The sequence below is a fragment of the Capsicum annuum genome, chromosome 8, assembly GCF_002878395.1.
Source record: "Capsicum annuum cultivar UCD-10X-F1 chromosome 8, UCD10Xv1.1, whole genome shotgun sequence".
Classification (NCBI taxonomy): Eukaryota; Viridiplantae; Streptophyta; class Magnoliopsida; order Solanales; family Solanaceae; genus Capsicum; species Capsicum annuum.
Window position 1 is genome coordinate 37,786,813 of NC_061118.1, and position 22,563 is coordinate 37,809,375.

The window sequence follows — 22,563 nt, forward strand, 5'->3', positions numbered from 1 at the left end:
GATTACATATCGAGAATCTTGTAAAATTTCTTAGATTGTATCAGTGATAGATTCTATAGAAACTGGATGAGTTTATTTGATCAAATATAATTTCTAGCGACAAACCTCTACATTTTTTAATAGGCATAATACAAAAATATGCCCTTTAACTTGACCTCAAATCACATCTGTGACCTCCAACTTTGGGTATGCAAAACTAAACGCTTAAACTTGTATAAAATTTAACAACTAAACACACACATCTTATGTGACATAATACACGTAGGACTCCATGTAGGACAAGAATTGATCATGTAGAATGCCACATAGGACGTGTGTCTATTTGTTCAACTCTGGGTATGCACAACTAAACGCTTAAACTTGTATAAAATTTAACAACTGAACACACACATCTTATGTGACATAATACGCGTAGGACTCCATGTAGGACAAGAATTGATCATGTAGAATGTCACATCGGACGTGTGTCTATTTGTTCAATTTTATACAAGTTTAAGTGTCTATTTGTGTGCACTCAAAGTTGAAGATCATAAATGTGATTTGAGGCCAAGTTAAAAGGATTTATGTATTGTGTCTTTCTTATATTACAGTATGTTTGAACAAATTTCTGTTTAATGAGATCGATATTAATGATAGTGACAATCTTTTGATCATTACCTTCACGTAAATGAGATAAAGGGAGTAAACTACAAATATAACATATCATAAAAATTAGAAAGTCCCCTTTTCATATAACAAAAGGTAATTTGCAAGACAAATAATGCGTAAATATTACTCACAAATAATATCAACCAAGCATTAAGACATAAAAATGTCTACATTCATTGTTCTTAAAACACAACAAAATGGGTTGATACAAGGTTGTACTTGGTCTCACAAGGGTTGAAACAAATTAAGTTTGTATCCTATTTGCTACCCAGTCAAAATTGGTTTTATTTTTTTTTTCCAAATTATGAAGTTTCTAATTCTGTGTAAATACAAGAACATCACAATTTACAAGTTACAAAAGTCACTGCAGGCTGGTTGCCTCTACTCAAATACATACCTCAATAATATAAGCCGTAGAGCCGAGCTCTCACCGAGCTCTCAATCTTGTTGCAGCACTGTTATGTAGAATGGGTGGCCCTGGCATGTTCCGGATGAAGCTCTCGATTCATCTCCATGATCGCTCTGGGATGAACGACTCCAGTGCAATGTGTAGTTTGATAGATCAAATGTGCCGGGTGAGAATACAGAAATTTCAAGAGGAGTTTCCCTAGAAGATAATGGCTCGAGTATAAAATGAGTAGAACTTGAAGCTGACCAAATGAAAGCCGGGACTGTATCAGACGACAATGGCTTCACTACTCGAGTTCCTGGGATATCGGATGTGACTTTAATGTCATTCGACAGTGACAAGTCATGCCAGCCTACTTCATTTCCAGATGATGCAGATGCATTTCCTGATGAGCTCATGTTGACTGCAGAACCAGAGGGTTTACAGCGAATGGACAAAACATCATCGGAGGAATTGTGGACGATCATCCTTAGTGGAATCGCACAGAAGGTGTCCTTAAAATCATGTTTTATAGTTTGGGGGCCGTCCATTATCCACCATATTGGGTTACTGGTCCTGACACTGTAAAATGAAACAAACAAGATCGTCTCTGTTAAAAGCAAAACACGTGTGTGTACATATGTTAATAATTCCCATGACAGAATCCTTGCCTGCGGTGACAAATGTGATGTGAGAAAACATTTGCGCATTTATTCTGCTCACTTTGTGATCTGGATACCAATATAAAATCAACCGTGTCCTCGTGCTCCTGATCAATACAAATAAAAAACAATTTTTGAGCATAGCAGTAAGGCAGAATAAGGGGCTGTAAACATTCATTACCAAATCATAAATATACAAGCCAAGTAGACTCAAAAATATAATAGTAGTACATATTTAATTCGTAAAACCCTTCTGAACCACTGAGCAATCAAAAATATCTAGCACTACACTATCCATTAATCCTCTCGCCACTGTTTATAGTTCAATTATCACTACAAGCACACAAACCTCATAAGTCATATTCATAATCAGTTCTGATGACTGACAAATACTTCCCCTAATTAATAAGAAATACAGCAAGGTAATAAATGAACCTGATCCGATATTCTCTGATGCACTCTTTCATAATGGTGAAATTCAGACAAGGGAGAGCTGTATATATCAAACAGCATTTCACTTCCGCTAAGCAAGTTGACGTCTGCCTTCTCCGGAGGGCAGAGAGAAGAAGCACTGTCTTGATCAGTTACCGACCTACAATTCTGATTACGGAAAGGTATTCCGTTATATAAACCAAAAGCAACTATTTGATAGGTCAATTTTTTTAAAAATAGATCCTTGAAACAGTAATATCAGAGCAGGAATATATCTGGATAGCTGAAGTTGGACTGTGTTAAATTAGTAAACAGAACAAGCAAAAGCTCCATTTCTAACCTTGAGCTTGAGAAACCATGAAATTGCGTGGCCAGCACGTAGAAAATCTGAAGGGAGGACCTTAGTTGGTTCGAGCAATGATATCTCCCATTCATTTCCAATAGATGACAATTGGTGAACCTGAAAGCCTTTTGAGCTAGACCTATTGATAACATCCATTCGGACAAGGAACTCCCGCAGTCTAGATGGACGGGGACTGATTTGGAAAGACACATCCAAAGATGGTAATACCTATAAAAATGATATATAAGATATTTCACAGCAAGGAAAATATTGCACACTTGTAAGAGCAAGATGTAGGAAAAACAGCTTGCTCAATTTTGATCAATACACACTAGCTGAGAGGATGAAATAAACTATAAAACTAATGGCACTTGTTCAAATTCGTGAGACTGTTCTCAACTGGTAACTTTACTAACCAATCTACATAATCAATGTCCAGCAAATAGCAGGAACCAACCTCTATATTGAAGTGCAAGCGTAAGGTACGATATGTCATAACACTTGATGTATCTCCCATCTCATAGAAGACTGACAAATATAAGGATAATTTTCCGGGAGCTGCAGCCCTAAGCCAGAGCGGACATGAGATTGGAGCTCCATCCACAACTGTTGTGTCCTGGAAACAAATAAAAGAAAAAATAAACGGGTCTGATCCCGGCTTTAAATGTGGATGGCTAACATCTTTAGCCTACACTGACCTCAGGAAACAGAAAAATGTCATCTGATACTATATCAGTCTTTGACCTCAAAGAACTTTGTCTTGAACTTTTTCTTTCCAAGCAAGTAGGAAACTGAGCTTCTAGATCTTCCTTGCGTCCAATTTGGAGAAACCTTGGCGGACTGACCTTCATCTTTAATTTCTGCCAGGAGATTACCAGCTATCATCATTAGAAATACAATATTTCAAACAAATGATGCTCCAAACTGATATTATTAGTTTAACAACAATATAAGCTAGTTCATCTTCATGCAATGCATGTATGCATTTGGACTACAGGTGTCTCTGTTTATATGTATCGATGTAATCTCAATTTATATGAATCTAAATACATTGATGGATGATTATGGATAAATTTGCTTAATAAGATACTGCAACCTATTTGTTCATAGTAGTGCAAATTCTTATTAAGACAAAACAGGTGCTTAAACTAGAAATATATTAGGTCACAAGAGCAATTGAAGTTAAGCAGCTTGGTGGATTAGCTGGTAACTCCAAATCTTGCTTCAGAGAAAATATATTTTTAAATTTCATCTCTTCAATGTATATATGTTGTGGATTAGTCGTTCAGTGGGTACCAGACAAATACAAGATGGTTATACTTAAAAAGAAAAGGTGATGGCATCAAATGAAATGCTTTTCCCAAGAGTTGCTCTTCAATTTCCAACTTTCAGCTGTAAACGTTCGCATTCTCTTGAAACAAGAGAACTTCGGCCTTACATATACAAACTTCATTCCTGGCCTTTGATATAGTTGCGTGATCCTGTATTTGAGATTTACTGTTTCGCATATCTCCCAAGACTTTCTGTCATGCAATATATCCTATCAAACTTAATATAAGCCTCCTCCTGTGAGGTCCTGACTAATATCTTCTTTTTTTTTTCGCCCACAAAGCAGGGCAGGTCTGAAAGATGCCTTTGACACAGCCCATTTTCATCTAATGCAACAGCACCAATTGCGCCGATAATATCAGCTAAGATAAACCAATCTCTATTTAAGTACATTTCACAGCTTTATTAGGTGAGATTTGAGGACTTTTAGGGGAAACTAAGAACTAGGCATGTTTGTCATTCTGATGTTCAGATATGAGGAAATGCTTTACATACTGTAAAAGAAGAACCATAACTTTTTTTCCTAAGGTGTAAAAAGATCATACTTTAACTGGAATTTTAGATGGATTTTGCAACTCCAGAGCGATACACCGCAAATCCCCAACATAAACTGTTTCTGGGAGGGGATGAATGATGCCCTCAAGCTTCGGTAAACTCTGCATATAGTCAAGTCATACAGAAATGTAAAAGTGACCATCAAAGTAAAAAATGCTAAAACATCTTAACTGTCTAGAGCACAAGTAATAAACAAGTGGAAGATGGAAGGAAGAAATCACCTTTATGACTAAAAACTTCAGGTTATCGATTGGAGATCGTTTAGATTTCCTGTTTCCTTTCACAACTTTCTTTCTGACTAAATCGGAATCGAAAGTACAAAATCCTGCCAGCGAGCCTGACAGCTTCCATCTTATACCAACTATCTTGAGAGTACCTTCTGCTCTTGGAGTAACTGTTAGCTGTACCTGAAAATTGAAATAGTGATATGATAATTAACACAACAGAGGTAACTACCAGAAACAGCCTCTCTACCCGACAAGGTAGGGATAAGGTCTGCGCACATTTTACCCTCCCCAGACCCCATTTGCGGGATTACACTGGGCATGTTTGTTGAATGGAACAGAGGTAAACTACAACCCTTTCACGGCACATCACTCGCACTGATACTGAATGCAAGAAATGCACATAATGATGGGACGACGACACTGGAATTAAACCCAAAGGTGCAGCATAGTGTTCAATGAAGTGGTAATAATGCTTTTGAGACCTGGTTTCAAATCTCTGCAAAGACAACAAACACTAGGTGATTTTTTCTTATTTAACATATATCTTGGTGGTCAACGTCACCCGATACTTGTGTTAGTGGGATTAAATAGTTACCACGTGAATCAATCAAGATGCACATAAGTTGAAGTGAATGCTGGAAGATGCGTATAAAGATCTCGGGTTACTCAATGGCTTAAGATTTTGAAATGAATACTCAGATTCTCACACATGTCATGGACCAAAGTGGCTAGTTTTTACATCATAACATGTATTTGACATACCAATATGTACAAAAGAAAACCCACGGCCCCAGTTCTTACACCATCATAAAACAGATATATAAAACTATCAGACACTGAGACAGAGTTAAGAAAGAGGCTATCTACGCACAACAAATTACTTGACTTACCACAGAAATAGGTAAACAGCACTGGTAGTTTAATGTTAGGATGGAAAGGAAGTACTCTGTTTTTATCTAATACCTTGTTTCTTTGACCAGCAAACAACAGAGAGCGAGGGCAAGGGGCAAGTCTAGCTTACGGTTTAAGCATTGCTACGGGATAAGTCTTGGTAGTAGAAATCACAAGAGCGATCGCTAATAAAAATTGAAAAATCAGATAGAAAAATATTTTATGCTTTTTGCATCTGAAATCATAATTCTCAGACCTGCTAGCTTTGGATAATTCAAACAATTAGTCATGTAAAAGGCAGTGTAGGGCTTCAACAATGAAAGAAAGGGTTTAAAGTGAAGATGCAGCACTACAGGATGATTCTTTTCGTCTCAGTTGCTTGAATTTTGCTGACGCCTCAAATTTACAAGCTCCAGTATTTCATAAATAATCTTTGTTGCTAGACAGTGGATTCTCATTTACATATTCGCTGAAATTTGTAATACAGTAGAAACAAAAGATTATGCCATCTTTCCCATAACAGCTTCAGCACTCCTCCCAAGTAGAAAAATGAGGACAAGAAAAACCTAAATGAAATCTACAAACAGCCAGATAGACATGTTTAATTCCTAGTGAAAAACTTACCAGTACTGTTTCACTTTCTCCTAAGGCAACATCAGCCTCTGATAATGTAAATGAAGATGTATCAGAAGTAAAATTCCTGAAGCATCAAACAACGTGCAGCATCATAAGCATGTGTAAAGGGGACAAAATCATCATCTGAAAATACATAACTGAGTTGCAAAGTCAAACTCTGGAAGATTTTATATACTTACCCACTAGTGGCTGATTTGTTTGATGTCTCACCATTTTGATCACCAGTTGAATTATTTGCATCTACATCATTCACAATAGAACTTACTATGATTCTGATATTGCAATATTTTTATAAAGGGATAACATATTTGAGAGCAAGAAAACTGAAAACATTTATCAATTCCGTTACAAGAGGAATGAAAATAAGTATTCCTTCCGTCCAAAAACTCTTAAACTCTTAAATATATGCTTTTTGAGGGACAATTTGACCGCTTCGTTCAAATACTTGCACAAAATATAAGGATATTTGAGAGAAATGAAAATTATTTCTTCTTAAAATATAAAGTTGTTAAAAGTGCAGTCAAACATCAATAATTGTCTCTGAAAAGCAAAGGGTGAGAATTTTGGGCAAGACAGGGGGATGCAGAAAGAGACCGCATTTTTGTTTTCCGACAAGTAGAAATAAGATGGCATTAAACTGCCCATTGTACTTACTAGGTTCAGATACTGCTGGAGAATGTTCACAAATTAGGCTAACACCAGATATTGAAACAGGTATTTGAAGTGGATTTTTAAATTCAATGGCTATCCCTATTGCCTCTGCAAAAATAAAGCAAGAATGACTCAGATATTTTAAATAAGTAACAAGGTAATGCAGAAAAAAGAAAGAAATCACTGCAGTTATGGAAGTTCAAAAATAGAAGAGAAGCAATATGAAGAATACACAACTCTCAGAAATTTTTTTCGCTCATCTTCTCAAATCAGTGAGATACTCTAGAGCCTACACTTGATAAAAGACGGAAAACAATTTGAACCTAATGTCTAGCCTATCTAACAAAGAAGAGCATTCATTTGTCATTTTTCACGTTCATCCTTACAAGAAAAATCCCTAAATCAAAAAGAGCAGACAGATCATAAGTCAGTTATGCAATTCTGGGAATCAGAGGGATCTAGAAATTGCTGTTTCAATTTTGATCCTATCTAAATTCCAGACAGTTTGATTAAGTTTGGTCTTTTAGATGCATTGCAGCATTTCTTTTAATGATACAACAAACTCAATCATGGTTTAACAAAAGCTGATCAGCAAAAGACAGGAATACAAATTTATCAACAGTGAAATAGGATCAGTTACATACCTCCAGCTACACAAATATTTGATTCTTTAAACTTCTTTGGCAAAATTTTGGATTGAAGTTCCAGCCAATTACTCTTACTTGACAATGTTGGAATCATGTCTTCCTCTAATGATCGCCACAGACTTTCTTTGACATGAATCTGAAGTTTCGAAAAGAGGAAGATAAACAACAAAGACACTATCAGAAATTTTAAATAGATAAAAGAATTCAAAAACATAAACAAAGACATGATTATGTGACACACCAATAATAGACAATAGCCTGGGTGGAGTGGAAAAAACAAAAACAAGAAACAAAAGGGGAGGGGGGTGGGAGGAGGGTGGGGGGTGGGGGGACCAGCAAAGTGTGTAATTGAATCAAGGATTTGAATATATGGTTTGAGAATTACGAGGCGGAAGAATTTAGTTGATTCAGAAGCAGTTCGTTTTTGCAACGTTCATGAGGATCTCACATCTGGAGTTGTTTATTGGGTGACTTTGAAGGTTAGCAGGTTTGTAGTAATTAACTGAGAGATTATACAGTGGAAAAAGCACACCCGCAAAGAAATAACCAACAGCAAAAGGCTTTGAGAGGAAAGCCAAAATGTTGACCAAACAAAGGGGTAGAGATGAGAAGTTGATTCCCCAATCATCTTGAAGAACAAATCAGAAGCAGCAGTGGAAACAAAGCAACACGTCCAACAAGGACACATGGGAAACAGCATTACTTGAAACACAAAGATATTCCATGAGGCAAAACATTTTCCTTTCTAACTTGTACTAAGAAACATGAATGTCCTTGGCCAAATTAGAATTTATTCCCAGGATGCATAACTTTGTGGGCTTATATATTTTAGATGCTATTATCGATTTGCAACAGTAGGTTTACATTAATGATGTTTTACGAACAACTCTACTTCAACAACTAGATGCTCGATCACTTCATATCTTAGATAGTACTATGCAAAATAGATTTTTTATGTTTTTCGAATTGAAGAAGTGGAAAAGAGCAGTAGCTGACCATCACAAAATCTATAGGGTGTTAAAGGAAAGTAAATAGGCAAAGACAAATCACAAGTGGCCAACCATCAATGCTAAACCCTAAAATCATTCATGAACAGAATTTTTAGAGAAAAGATTTGTGTCACGACAGTAAACAGAAATCATCAGAAGAAAAAATTAATGAACTCCGGGCAGATACAGACTTAGGTAGAGAATTTCAAGACTAAGAAGTTACAGTCTATTACATTAATGAGACCCTGCTATGTTAGCCCAGTCTTACCGGCAAAATGGTTTTAGTATAATTTCTCACAGTTACAAGAATGCAAGAAAATGAGGATCAACACGGTCAATCAATGGCTGAAAACTAAGGGAAGACACACAATCAAGGGGAAACAAAAGGCAACAATAATGAAAAAGACCATTGAATAGGAAGGCTAAGCAATCATTATTAAGTAGCACCAAGAAATTCCATCATTCACTGCCTAACAGAAACATATACGGAGAGCAACTAGCCAAAACTGAGGCCTTCGACATTTAATAGATTCCAGAACACCAAAAACGAATGGGAAGAAAAGAAAATGACGAACAAACAGAAAAAAAAAGTTAGAAAGTTCCTGTTAGCTTACAGCTGCTTGGGATGCATAGGTACGATGATCCTCGTACATCACTTTGACTGAAGGGATGTTGATTATTGGTAACTGAAGCTTTGGAACCTCATATGTTTTGCCTGTTTGCTTCATGATATTACAGATAAAAGAGTTAACAAGGACAATACAGTTTTCAGATCAACAACAACAAAACATACCCAATGTATTCCCACCAAGTGGCGTCTGGGGAGGGTAAAGTGTACGCAGTCCATACCACTACCTCAGATGAAGTAGAGAGGCTGTTTCCGATAGACCCCCGACTTAGGACAAATACAACTAGAACAAACAAAAAACATAAAAACAAACAACAAAATGGGATAACACACAACTAGACAATAAAAGAAACAAGACACCCACAAAGTAATACTATAAACTATCTATCCGAAATCACTCAATATCACTAAAACACCACAAACAAGAAACTATAAGACACATGCATAACACTATGACTACAGGCACAACTACAAAAAAAGCACTCCTCCCTACTAGTAAGGACGCACTCCTATCCACTAACCCTCTACCCTAATTCGCGTCCTCCACACCTTTCTATCAAGGGTCATGTGCTCCATAAGTTGTAAACTACTTCATGTCAGATCAAGAACAATAATAATTAAAAGTATGCAATATAACTAGATCAATGCGAGAAAAAATAAGCAGTATGCTAAGAACTCTTGCAAAACAACCAAGTGCATCTTTTAATGCACATGTCATCAATCCACCAAAAATTAAAAACAAAACTGAGACGGCTGTCATGAACCAGATTATGTGAAGTCAAAATCAAGATCGTTCTATGGATCTAAATTAAGGAAACTATACCACGTGTCAAGTTTTTTTCTTTTTCAAGTTCGGATATTTATAAGAATAATCAAACCATACGTCAAGGAAATTATCTCTGGTGATGCTTAAGCTAAACATATTAGCACACTAAATTATCTTCAGCAATTTTTGACAATTACCATCTTTTAAAGCCAACAGTGGGCTAAATTAAACTGCTCAGTTTAAATCTAGAACCATCACATCCTGCAAACAGGACATTCTTTTGTCTTTTGGTCTACGAATACTGGAAGTCACAAACACCTCACTTCATTGGATCACTTCATTGGATGCTCATATAAATTTCATCTAAAGCTATTTCCAGATCCTAATATATTCAAAAGATTGGAGTTGGTAATTGAATCTCAGCGAGGAAACTAAGCAACGAGTAGACCCGTAAATCAGAATTCCATGATACTTAACTGGTGATCTAATGATTTTGCCATGATAATATATCCAGTTTGACCGTACAGAATAATAATTATCACAAAATGAAAAGACCACATAATATGAAATTGATGATCTTTACAGGAACCAGCCAGAGGGGGGACTCACAGGTAAGACACAGGATGAAAGAAACAGGAGAACATCAGGATCCAAAACTATTGCTTACCTGAATTATCTGAAGGAAATCCTTTAGGAATAACTCCTGTGTCGTCTTAGATTGATGACCACAAGCTAGAACCTCCATCATATTTTTAATAGCAACATCAAAGATCCCCAAGAAACCATACCACCTGAATAAACAACAACCATATTATGTTACTCCCTATTTCCCTAATGCTATTTTAATTAGCTTTTATGGTTGTAACCAGTAACAGTAAGGAGGGGATCCTTAGCTAGATTAGTACAAGGATCTACCAATAACCAATTCAATAAGAAAGTTGGATTGAAGGAAAAAAGCAAGAAACTGTGGGAACGATGGTGTCAACTGCTTTTCTGAGCAGTTTGTCTGTAGACAGGACTAGTATGATCTGAATACGATTTTGAAAAAACAAGGTCATTAATAACTTACTTCCCTAAGTGGAAATGAACATGGTCTCTGATGTGCCTCCATGTAGTTCCTTTGAAAACAGAAAGAGCCCCTTTGTATGTTCGAATTGCATGTTTTATCTGATAATGGAAACAAAGAAATAGTTATAGGCTTATAGCCTGGATCATATCATTTTAAGAACCTATATGCATGTTTGGGCGAGAACAAGTACCTGATCACATTTTTTATATAGGTCCCCAGAAAGAACAAGATGAAACCCGTACTTCCGCAACATGGGTGGAGTGGAAAACAAGTAACAATATGATGCTTGTTCAAGCATTACTGCTGAATGGAGGGGTTCCTAAAGAATAAATCTCTTCAGAAAAGGAAATATGGATTGTCATCCACCAAAACATCAAAATTTGGCATTACCTCACCAGAGATACGGAAGTATACACTGGCAGCCTCCTTATACTGATCTCTGGCCTTCAACATTTCTACCCACCAAAGACCACAACGTGTAGCATTTCTCTGACCTGATAATCCAATTTTCTGTAAAAAGAAAATGTTTCAGCGCTCTACCAAAACCATACATAATCTTAGACTACAACAACAACAACAACAACAAACCCAGTGTATTCCCACCTAGTGGGGTCTGGGGGGTAAGATGTACGCAGTCCATACCTCTACCTCTGATGAAGTAGAAAGGCTGTTTCCGATACATAATCTTAGACTACATCTTTTAATTATACTAAATCATCTAACGCCAATAATAATAAAAATAATAATAGAAAGCACTTAAATCCAGAATATCATGACCTAAATAAACTATAAAATATGCAATAGAACAACTTATTGAGCCATCAGTTGCTAGGTCACTTAAAAAGCTTAACATGCAGATCTTAAGAGAAGCACGTTTCTAAACAAGTATCGGTAGCGGATACTACCATACTTTTCCTTAATATATCCAAATATATAAAATTGTTGGTAAGGAAATTAAAAAGATAAACTGCAATAAAGTGACAGACTACAATAAAGTTCAAATAACTAACACAGAAGAGTGATGCGTACATACTAAATATGTAGTAAATGAATTCTCCATGCAATATTCACCATCCTTTCTCGATTGATCCAACATGAAGTAGGTCAGTCCCATCATTTCCTGCAATATGAAGAGAAAAATTAAGGACAAAATTCATCAAGAACACAATCAAAAGATTACAAAACCGGGCAACACATTAAGCAGAAGTCCATCATTCATGTCCCTTCTACAACTCCAACTGATTATAGATGTATGCATATTCACCCCATATGCATCAAAACCAAAAAAGGGAGGCAACAAGTAATTAAATTTAACTATCAAATGTTCCATTTAACTACCTAAACTATCACTTCCTTTGTGTTAAAACACACCTTGATGCTGAGTTGGCCAACATGTGCCTCTTGCACCATAATCACATCCATTATTTTGTTTTGAGAACGTGATCAAATCATTTTTTTATTTGAGCTATGGATATAAAATAGAATTCTGGAGATTTTTAATTTTAACATAGAGAAATATGATACATTAATGTGAAACAGATGATATATTCTTTCCAAGACAATCTCTCAAAGTATGACAGTGAAAGAGACCATTTAAAATTTGCGAGGTGCATTAACAATAACTAGTACCCAGAGCTTCTTTCTGATGAACCAGCTGACAATACAGCTGGAGATACCGCTAGCATGGATCAACTAAATAAAATGAAAAACAAGGTGCTGCCTAACGCACCCAAAGGATAAGAAGACACAAATAGTGTCCATATGAGCTCATCTGCTAGCACTTACTATTTTCCAATCTCAATCTATTTCGTGAAACTGTGCAATAAAAACACAAAATGCTTTATATTTTCAGAAACATTTATTTATAATTTAAGAATGTCACTCGCCAACTGAATAACTCCTTAGGCGAAATAGACATGAGAACTTACAATACTCGTAATTGGGAAAAAAGTACAGAAAAAGAACCAAGTGAAGAAAACCTAACAACATGGACAAGCAACTGTGCCTTGGGAATCCAAATTAAGAAAAGGCAGGTCCTTTATTAAGTGAAGGGCATCATACCAGAGCAATGTATTATCCAAATTAGCATACAACAAGTATACTGCTAGTAACAATGGAAACCCAACACATAATGGTAAGAACTACCTGAACACCAGCATAGTGTTTCCATGCTTTGTCGAGCTTGAAATCGGTAGAAAGTAGACGATAGTTAGACAATGCAAGCTCATAATCATGTAACATGAAGGCATAATCACCCAAAACTCTTATTTGTGATTCAATAGAGCTGAAAGTATACCTATAAAGGCAATCACAAAATCTGATTAGTCATGAAAGATAAATGGAAACACAACCATGTAACAAACTAGACCAAAGATGAGCTTGCAGAATTACGTTGGACCAGCTGGGTTTTCTGGTGCATCATCTTTCCCCTTTCTCCACCACAAGTTTTTAATTTGGTTTCTAAAACCTTTTCTTGTAGCAGAAACCTGAAATTTGGCACTAAGTCAGAAAAAACCCACAGAAACAACATACATGTTATTATCAACTTCCAAAAATCCAAAAATAAAATAAAATTCCAAAAATCAGGGTTGGGTTGGGGTTGGGGGTACCTGCTGATTAAGAAGACGTATTTTTTGCTCCATATGAGGAATAATGTGTTTAGATGATAGATCTTGTATGAATTTTTTCAGCTGCTCAATTCAACACACATAAATAATTACTTGTATCAAGGAGAAAGATGTTGATGACCAGCTATCCTAAGAAAGTACCTCCAGGTTCAGGCCATAGAAGGTTCAGGAACAAATACCTCATCCACGTCATCTGAGCTAAGGAAGCTACGGAGTGGCTGGCCATCCGAAATGTCTGTTTTCTGTCAGACACAGGAAATAAATTTTCTTTACTTCATCTAATAAAACAAAGAAAACAAAGCCAACAGATATGATAATGGAAAAGATAAGCTTCAGAAGATCCTCTTACATAAGCAGCCCATAGGTTTTCATGTTCTTCTGACCCATCCTTGGAGGAGTTAATACATAGCAAATGGCAACAATTAGCCCCAAAAGTGCTCCTCATCTCTGCCAAGGTTTTGGTTGCTCTGTAGAAAATACAGAGCTTCTTTAACAGACACATGATGCACAATTGAGTTGATTTTTTTGTAACCAAAAAACCACCACTACAAGACTAAACCATAAGTCTAAAAACAGATTTGATAGCTTTAAATGCATGGGGGAAAGGACTATAATAAAAGACCTACAAAAGCAGGAACATACTACTCCTCTTGAATGGTGTGCCCCTTTTAATAATTGTGTTCGGAATGTTCATCCAAACGTCTCCCAATACAAAATGCTTTCAATTCAGAAGGAAAGAGCATCGAACCTTTCTAATGGAATTTCCTCATCATCGTGTACTAATACAAAATGCTTTAGAATTTTTGGATCCATCGCACCATCATTCAGTAGGGAAGGCAACTGATTGGTGTTAAATAGGTCAACAAATTTGTTGATAGGATCTTCATCCCGTGAAGAAACAGCCAAAAGACCTATATTGTTATCACAATGGAGATAGGAGCATTGTAAGCCAGAAACAGAAATTCAGAAACATAAGATGGAACCTCATTTCTGAAAAGGAAAAGAGATGAAAAAACAGGGAGTACAGCGGGAAAGTGGCTCAAAAAGTGTCAAGAAAAAAAAGGTTGCTTACATGTCACGGGATGGTCAAAAGCTTCATGTTCTGAAAAGGAGACCGTGCGCACTAGCTCTTTGTTGAAATACTGGAACCATGACGGTAGGAACTCGTTTTGAGAAGCTTCATTCCACATCACAAGGGAATTAGTCCAACACAATCACACACTTCCAGACAGAAAAGTATTTTTTAACTCCGAACACAGAAAGTAATTAATTGGTTATGGGACTACAAACAACGCAGGAAACAGACAAGGAGCAAAACAGCAAGTTATAAATTTAGCTGTTCACAGTGACTTGCAATCTTGGTAGTCCTAATGTTTTTATCATTTCATACACGTCAGCTGTAAATAATAAATTTGGAGATTAAATATCTTTCCCCCTCTTGGGATGAAAAAGAATTTAACTAGTTAAACCTTACAGTTGAGCACAGTCTCGATTTGAAAAGGTTCTGAACATAACTTAGAAAGATCTTTCTCTCCAGCATCAGTGATAACTTGGTTTAACCGCTCCTTTGCAACCTAGACAAGAAAACATGTCAGTTCAAAGGCAGAAAAAGATGTCATCATTCAGCTCTCAGTTCATAGAAACCAACAAAATAGAGCATAAACTGAATATTTTAACAATTCTGCCCTCAGCAGAAACATATTTCGAAAGAAATAGGCAAATTTGACAAGAAAGTAAATGAAGGGGGGATTTAAAAAAACAATTTTTTATGATTATCACTAATTCCTCCACAAAGGCAGATGATTGAATACAAAGCAGCACTTTTTTTACAAAGATTAAGGTTTGGTGTCGGGCAGCCATGTACAAGACAACGAAACACAATATCTTGGCTTTTTCCTTGTACACATTTAAAAGTAAGAACTTTAAAAGAAGTCATCACATTCACTTCTTCTGTGCCACAACCACCTCAACAGTATGAAGAGGCTGACACTAAACCCTTGGGAGAGCTACATTTTGCGAGCATCAACTCAAAATCACGAATGATAAAACGCTTATGTAATACTAACAACCTCACCCTCACGGTTGAGTTATTTTAAATTTGTGAATCATTCCCTACTTGCTTGATGAAAAAATGAGGATTTATATAGCCGACCCCAACTTATTTGGGACTGAGGCATAGTATTAGCTGTTGTTGTTGCTGTGCATCATTTCCAACATTAGAGAATTACATAGTCTTTTCACTTAGATTGAGAGAATTGAATGTTGGACCTTCATAAGATGCATGGTTGTGTCATTTAACTTGTTTAGCAAACCTCAAAGAGATTGTATGTTTTATATGTTGTCTTTGGGAACCTATAAAATCATAAGGTAAGCCTAATTAATGAGGACAACACCATTTTGCATGCAAAGTTATGGGAGCACAACACGAATAGGAATGTGTAATGATTACAAAAAATATGTATGACTAACTAATCCATGAATGTTGAGAGGTAATTTCTAATTTCCAAATGTTCTATAGAAGCTCAAGCAATATATATATATAGATATATATATAGAGAGAGAGAGATTAAATACAGTATATATGTCGGGGGTCTATCGGGAGCAGCCTCCCTACTTCATCTGAGGTAATGGTATGACCTGCATATACTTTACCCTCCCCAGACACTGTTTTGTGGGAACACACTTGGTATGTTGTTGTGTGTGTATGTATATATATTTGGGGTGGGGTGGGGGTCGGGGGGTATCTTCATAGATTTTAACATCAAAAGCACTATACTCAAGCCATTCAACATTGCAATAAACAATTAAAAGCCATCTAAAAAAATTCACACACCATAATTCTATGAAACAGAACAAGAAAGACATGTTTCTTTTAATCAGGAAATCCTGAGGTCAACCCGTTGAACACTTGGGACCAACCACAACCTACAAAACTCGAGAATAATTTTACCTCCTCTCTACCCTTCTCCACTTATGTATCGGACTTAGTTCGCGTTGTAATGACCCTCACGGTCATTTTTCTGTATTTTCATACATTTCGGTATTCAAACATTTTCTATAACTGCCCCAAGTTATTTATGACTTGTTGGAACCGACAAGCGGTTCGTTTCAGAATTTTAGTAATACCTAATATATTGAGGAATATTTGATTTAAATTGTCATTTGGTAAAAATATAATTTAGTACCCTTCTAGAATATTTTCAATATAGGTAAAATTCTTTTGTGTATTTGGTCCTTTTCCATCCCTCGTTTTAGTATATGAGATATGTTTACTTTTTGTTTGTTACTTGTTATTACTATTGCTATCATTACATGCGATCTTTTCTGATTTCTGCCTGTTAGTCCGTTACCTATTATTCTGGGCTATGGCTTGTCTACTGGGGATAAGGTAGGCGCCATCACGACTTGAGAAATCGGGTCGTGACAGCTTGGCGATAGGATACAGAGCATATTTAAAAAAAAACTCTCATTTTCTTGATCCATTTTTGTGCATTGGGTCTAAGTTGGTTGTAATTTTTATTGGTGCACTCTTTACGCATATGTCTAGGATGCGAGGTTCGAGAGCTGGGGATCGGGACCCCGGGTTCACTTTTAGAGTTTTGATTAGATCAGATCAGTGCCGTCGATGGGTAGGGGTGGTGCGCAAGGTCATGCGGATGGTCCCGGGGTTCTATAGGTGGCCCGTAGGGATGTAGGATAGGTGGTCGGGCAAGCACCCAGTCCAATAGTGGACAGGGTCATTTGTATGTTGTACTAGGTAGATCTGAGTCTAAGGCTTCGGGTGCTGAGATCAAAGGTATGGTTTTTATGCCATCATCCAGCTTCTGCTTTGTTTGATCCCGATTCCACATTCTCATATGTTTCTTCTTATTTTGCATCGCGGTTGGGTTCATGTTCGGAGTCTTTATACGTGCCATCGTGTATAGTTACCACTGCGGGTGATTCTTTAGTAGTAGATCGGGTATATAGATCATGTTTGGTGATCGTTCGGGAGTTTGGTACTTAGGTTGATCTCATTGTCCTAGATATTGTAGATTTCAATGTGATTCTAGGCATGGATTAGTTATCTCCTTGTTATGTGGTCTTGGATTGTTTTGCTAAGACGTTACTTTAACCTTGTCAGGCGTACCCCGGTTGTGTGGCAGGGTTCTGTTAGTCGCGTGTCGATGGAGATTATTTTTTTTTACATTCTGGCTATGAGACTGATATCGAGGGGTTGTGAGTCATTTCATGCTTATGTTCGGGATGTCAGGGCTGAGAGTCTATCGCATGACTCTGTCCCTGTGGTTCACGAGTTTTCTATTGTGTTTTCGACCGAACTACCTGGACTTCCTCCCAGGCGAGATATACGCGCCCAGTATCCTTACATGATTGAGCCCTCAGGTACGTGTCCTTTTAGTAGTGGATGTTGTAATGACCCTCACAGTCATTTTTCTGTATTTTCCTACATTTTTGGTATTCAGAGATTTTCTATAACTGCCCCAAGTTATTTATGACTTGCTGGGACTGGTAGTTCGGTTCCCAGGCGGTTCGTTTTAAAATTTTATTAATACCTAATATATTGTGGAATATTTGATTTAAATTGTCATTTGGTAAAAATATAATTTAGTACCCTTCTAGAATATTTTCGATATTGGTAGAATTCTATTGTGTATTTGGTCCTTTTCCATCCTCCGTTTTAGTATATGAGATATGTTTACTTTCTGTTTGTTACTTGTTATTACTATTGCTATCATTACATGCGATCTTTTCTGATTTCTGCATGTTAGCCCGTTACCTATTATTCTGGGCTATGGCTTGGCTTGCCTACTGGGGGATAAGGTAGGCGTCATCACGACTTGATTTAAATCAGGTCGTGACACGCGTGATGCAAGGCTCACATGTGCGACCTAAAGGCCCGTTTGGCCATGAATTGTATTCACTTTATTCCGCAATATGTATTTACTTTATTCCGAAATTCTTGTTTGGCCATAAAAATACCAAAAGCAACTTGAAGTTGTATTTGGGATTTTGGAGAACACCTCAAGAGGTGTTTTCATTTTATTTAGTTTCACTTTTTAAATTTAAAAAAAAACTATTTTTTTTATTTTCATATGATAACCCCCATTTAAATGATATTCCATGTTCAAATCATATTTTATATTTTTTAAAAAAATACATTTGAATTTACCCCATTTAAATTATATTCCATGTTCAAATCATATTTTATATTTTTTTTAAAAAATACATTTGAATTCTAAATATTAACTCCAAACACTATGACCAAACACAACTCAAACTCCAACTTCAAAAATTCCAAATAAAGTGAATATGTTTTATATTTTCATGGCCAAACGACTACTAAGCCACAAGTTCCACAACCTTTGCCATTTGAACTAAACCCTGGTCTTAGTGTTGCTCTCTCTCTCTTGTTCTCTACTATAGCTTCAACAGCTTGCTACCTTCACTATGCACATCCAACAATCCTCCAACCATCCCCATTTGTTTCCCATCTCTAACAAGTTCTAGTTTGATAATGATAAACGTATTTTGTACCTCTTCTCAATTTAATTTTCAAAATTCACAAAGATCAAAACAATTTTTTTTTTGTGATAACCATGGTGTTGGCGCCAGCGTGCACACCTCGACTAAATCCATGGAATACCTGCCACCTCCCACCAATAAGTATACACCAAGACTAGGACAGACGGGCAAAAAGCACCTAATGTTTTAGTCTTGGTTGGGATTTGAACCTGAGGTTTTAAGGTTCTGAGCCACTTCATTGACCACTAGGACACACCCTTGGGTGCAAGTATTACATAAAGAATTCTCAGCAATTATTTCGTTATTTAGGAGTTGTTGGTTGCAGCACAAGCACTACACTGATTTCGTTTCACGAAAACAAAGAATTCAGAACAAGTGCAATCATTCCAAGCAAGCAAATTACATAGTATTTCAATATTCTTAATGAATATAACAACACAACCAATATAATCTCACAAAGTGAGATCTGAGTAGTACAGTAGAGTGTATGCCGACCTTATCCCTACCAAAAAGGTAGAGAAATATTTTCGATAGACCCTCGACTCAAGGAAAAACCGTCCAAAGCATATCAGAAAAAAGAGTAATAGAAATACAAGAAATAGCAGATAGTAACAAAAACTTCAGACAGGACAGTAACTACAACAAAATAATATGATCGTCAAAGTACAAGAAGCAACAAATAATTATAGAAATCAAAGGATAAGAAACTCAAGCAACAATAATACAACTAATAGTATGGACGGATAGCAAAACAACAAACTACTAACTACTAACCTTTTATCCTAATTAATGTCCTCTACAACCTCCTATCTACTGCAATTTAATGAATATAAACTGCAATTATGTTTTCAAAAAAATAATGATTTAAACTGAAAACTAAAAAGTTTGGCCTAGACCTTCAAGTATTTCAGCTAAGAAAGTACCTCAATATTGGGCTGTCGAATATCTGAAGCATAAAACAACCGCAATTTGAACTTCTTCAGTCTATAAGGCTGATCGCTTGCAGTTCGAACTGGCACTGCATTTCCAATACACCAAAAACATTTAACAAACAGTTCCACAAAAAAAAACACTTCCTTTATTCCTTTTTATTTGTCACATTTCGCTATATGACAATCAATTTAACTAATCTTCAGAGCTAAATTGAATTAGAGCGATTTAAAATTTCAATGTTCGAAAGCTTTATATAAAGTAGTTGCAACGTTTCTCATAAAATACATCTTAAAATATTGTTCAAAGTTAATACATTTTGACTCTGAAAAAGCAAAATCTGAAGTAAAAGGGAAAGGAGGGACTAAAACATTTAAATTACATCAAAACTTGTACTGAAATGGAGTTGATGGTCATATCTTTTCATCATATTAATATGAAAAGAACTGCAACCTATAGTTTTCGAACATCTAATTTTAAATATAAAATTATCCTAATTCAATGTAGCTCCGAAAATCAGTTGAATTAAAGCTAGTAAAGCAGAATGTGACAAATAAAAAGTCATGGAGTAAAAATTTTTAAATTACTATCAAATTTGTTCCACCAAAAAAAGAAAAAAACTCTCTTCTTCCTTTTTAATTGTCACATTTTGTTTCACAAGAGTCAATTCAACTAATTTTCAAGTTAAATTGAATTAGGATAGTTTAACATTTTAAATTTAACATTTAAATGTTCAAAAACCATATGAAAAATACTGTACGTTACATTACATCATAAAATGTTGATTAAAGTTCATACAATTTGACTCTTGACAAGCAAAATGTGACAATTAGAAATTTTACAATTACTATCAAATTTGTCTATTGAAATGGAGTTGACGATCGATATTGTTGAAACATTTCACAGACAGTTCACAAAAAGCTACTCCTACGTTCCTCTTTACTTGTCACATTCCATTTTACAAGAGTCAAATTCTCGGAGCTAAATTGAACTAAATTATTTAATTGTTTAAATTTAAAATGAAAATGTTAGAAAACTACATGATAAATACTGTAAACTACAATATATCATAAAATGTTGATTCAAGTTCATCCAGCTCCACTCTCAAAAATATAACAAGTAAAAATTTTAAACTATCAAATTTGTACATCCAAAAAATAAAAGTTACTCTTTCTGTTCTTTTACTCATCACATTTCGCTCTACAGATTCAATTTGACTAATTTTCGGAGTTAAATTAGACTAAAATAACTCAATATTACAATTTAAATATTCGAAAACTATAAATGTTGATTAAAGCTCATGCAGTTTGACTCTCAAAAAACGCATCCAATAACATTTTGCCTGGTGTTGAGTTCGCCGGATCCATCATCGCTGGTGCCAGTCAGTTGATCTCATGGCGATTAATATTACTGCTTACTCTAAGGATTTCTAATATGATAAGGACTACTAATAATAATATTTTTCATATAGTTTTCGAACATCTAAATACTAACTTATTCTAAATATTAACTTATTCTAATTCAATTTAGCTCATAAATTAGTCGAAATACTCACATGGGGAGTGTAAAAAATGCAAATTACTATAAAAAATTGAGCATTGAGTAATGGAGTTAAGTATTGACCGTCGATATTGTTGAAATTGCAAAAAGGAGAAAGCAATTGGATGAAGGAAAGTTGATTCTTCTGAGAAGATTCTTCAACGAGAGGAGTACGGAGGACCATAACAACAGGGGTAATTTCGTCCAATAGTATTTTGCCAAGTGTTGAGTTCGCCGGATCCATTGTCGCCGGTGACTGAAATTGTACTGAGTCGTCGTCGGGATTTTCCGGCGCCGGTGCGGTTGATCTCACCGGCTATTGATAGTATTATTTATTATTATTACTGGGATTTTGCTTGCTGTTATTTATATGCTCAGATCCAGAGCTGTGCAATGAACAGTATTGTAGTAGTGATAATTTTGGGCTTATTTAACTTAGGCCCAAATCACCACTATTAGGACCGGTTTGGGCCGTAGATTTGTCAACTAGTTTCTGAAAAAAAAAAAAATGACAAATAATGTTTAATCATATTTAATTTTAATTTATCTTTCTTCCTTACTTTTTCTAGTTCAAAATAAATTAATTTTTGCCTCAATATATATTTATTAAAAAAAAGGACATAACTTATACTTTATCCTTTTAAAAATTATCAAACTGTTTTTAAAATTCAGCCAAATTTAAATAAAGTCAATTAAGTCTCTTGATACTCATAATCTAAAAAGTGTAAATAAAAAATAAAATTTGAAGAAATTTCCGACATATCTCGTCAAGCATGCATTCACGACCAAAAAGTATTGGATTCTCTTTCGGATAGGCCCTGAAAGGAGGGGAAGGCTGGAATGCCAACAATCGTCTATTATATCGAATTTATCCGATAGTCCCCATCTTGGAAACTTCTAGTGCCAAAGTCACTAAATGGGTAAGTCACCAATCCTTAGACTATGGAATGTATCTACTGAGTTACGGGCGGACATTTTACCAGAGATTTCTAATCTACCCTTGTGTGATTTCCGTTGAAGCATATACTCGGGGGTGGGTGTAGGGCGGACGATTTTAAAACGAACTCCCCATTCATTAGATAG

General features: G+C 35.8%; 1 protein-coding gene across 1 annotated transcript; it reads right to left on the reverse strand.

The window, feature by feature from the left end:
• Positions 1 to 782: 782 nt before the first annotated feature.
• LOC107846187 (trafficking protein particle complex subunit 8) lies at positions 783 to 21,853 on the reverse strand. The gene is made up of 28 exons (XM_016690639.2): positions 21,565 to 21,853; positions 19,935 to 20,029; positions 14,963 to 15,062; positions 14,561 to 14,665; positions 14,237 to 14,399; positions 13,838 to 13,955; positions 13,668 to 13,730; positions 13,471 to 13,551; positions 13,253 to 13,347; positions 13,007 to 13,157; positions 11,895 to 11,981; positions 11,252 to 11,371; positions 11,052 to 11,180; positions 10,862 to 10,959; positions 10,460 to 10,583; positions 9,013 to 9,120; positions 7,407 to 7,545; positions 6,766 to 6,870; positions 6,291 to 6,351; positions 6,100 to 6,175; positions 4,579 to 4,764; positions 4,348 to 4,458; positions 3,172 to 3,333; positions 2,931 to 3,089; positions 2,471 to 2,701; positions 2,134 to 2,298; positions 1,708 to 1,805; positions 783 to 1,618 (listed from the first exon to the last, which is right to left on the reverse strand). Exons 1-28 carry the CDS (start codon positions 21,722 to 21,724, stop codon positions 1,087 to 1,089), a joined length of 3,822 nt encoding a protein of 1,273 aa, XP_016546125.1. The 5' UTR covers positions 21,725 to 21,853; the 3' UTR covers positions 783 to 1,086.
• Positions 21,854 to 22,563: the final 710 nt, after the last annotated feature.

Coding starts and splice junctions, on each gene's coding strand:
- LOC107846187 (XM_016690639.2), bottom strand. CDS start 21,724: ATGGATCCGGCGAACTCAACACTTGGCAAAATACTATTGGACGAAATT. Junction 13,348..13,470: donor TACGTCTTCTTAATCAGCAG/GTACCCCCAACC, acceptor GCCAAATTTCAG/GTTTCTGCTACAAGAAAAGG. Junction 11,181..11,251: donor ACTTCCGTATCTCTGGTGAG/GTAATGCCAAAT, acceptor TTTATTCTTTAG/GAACCCCTCCATTCAGCAGT.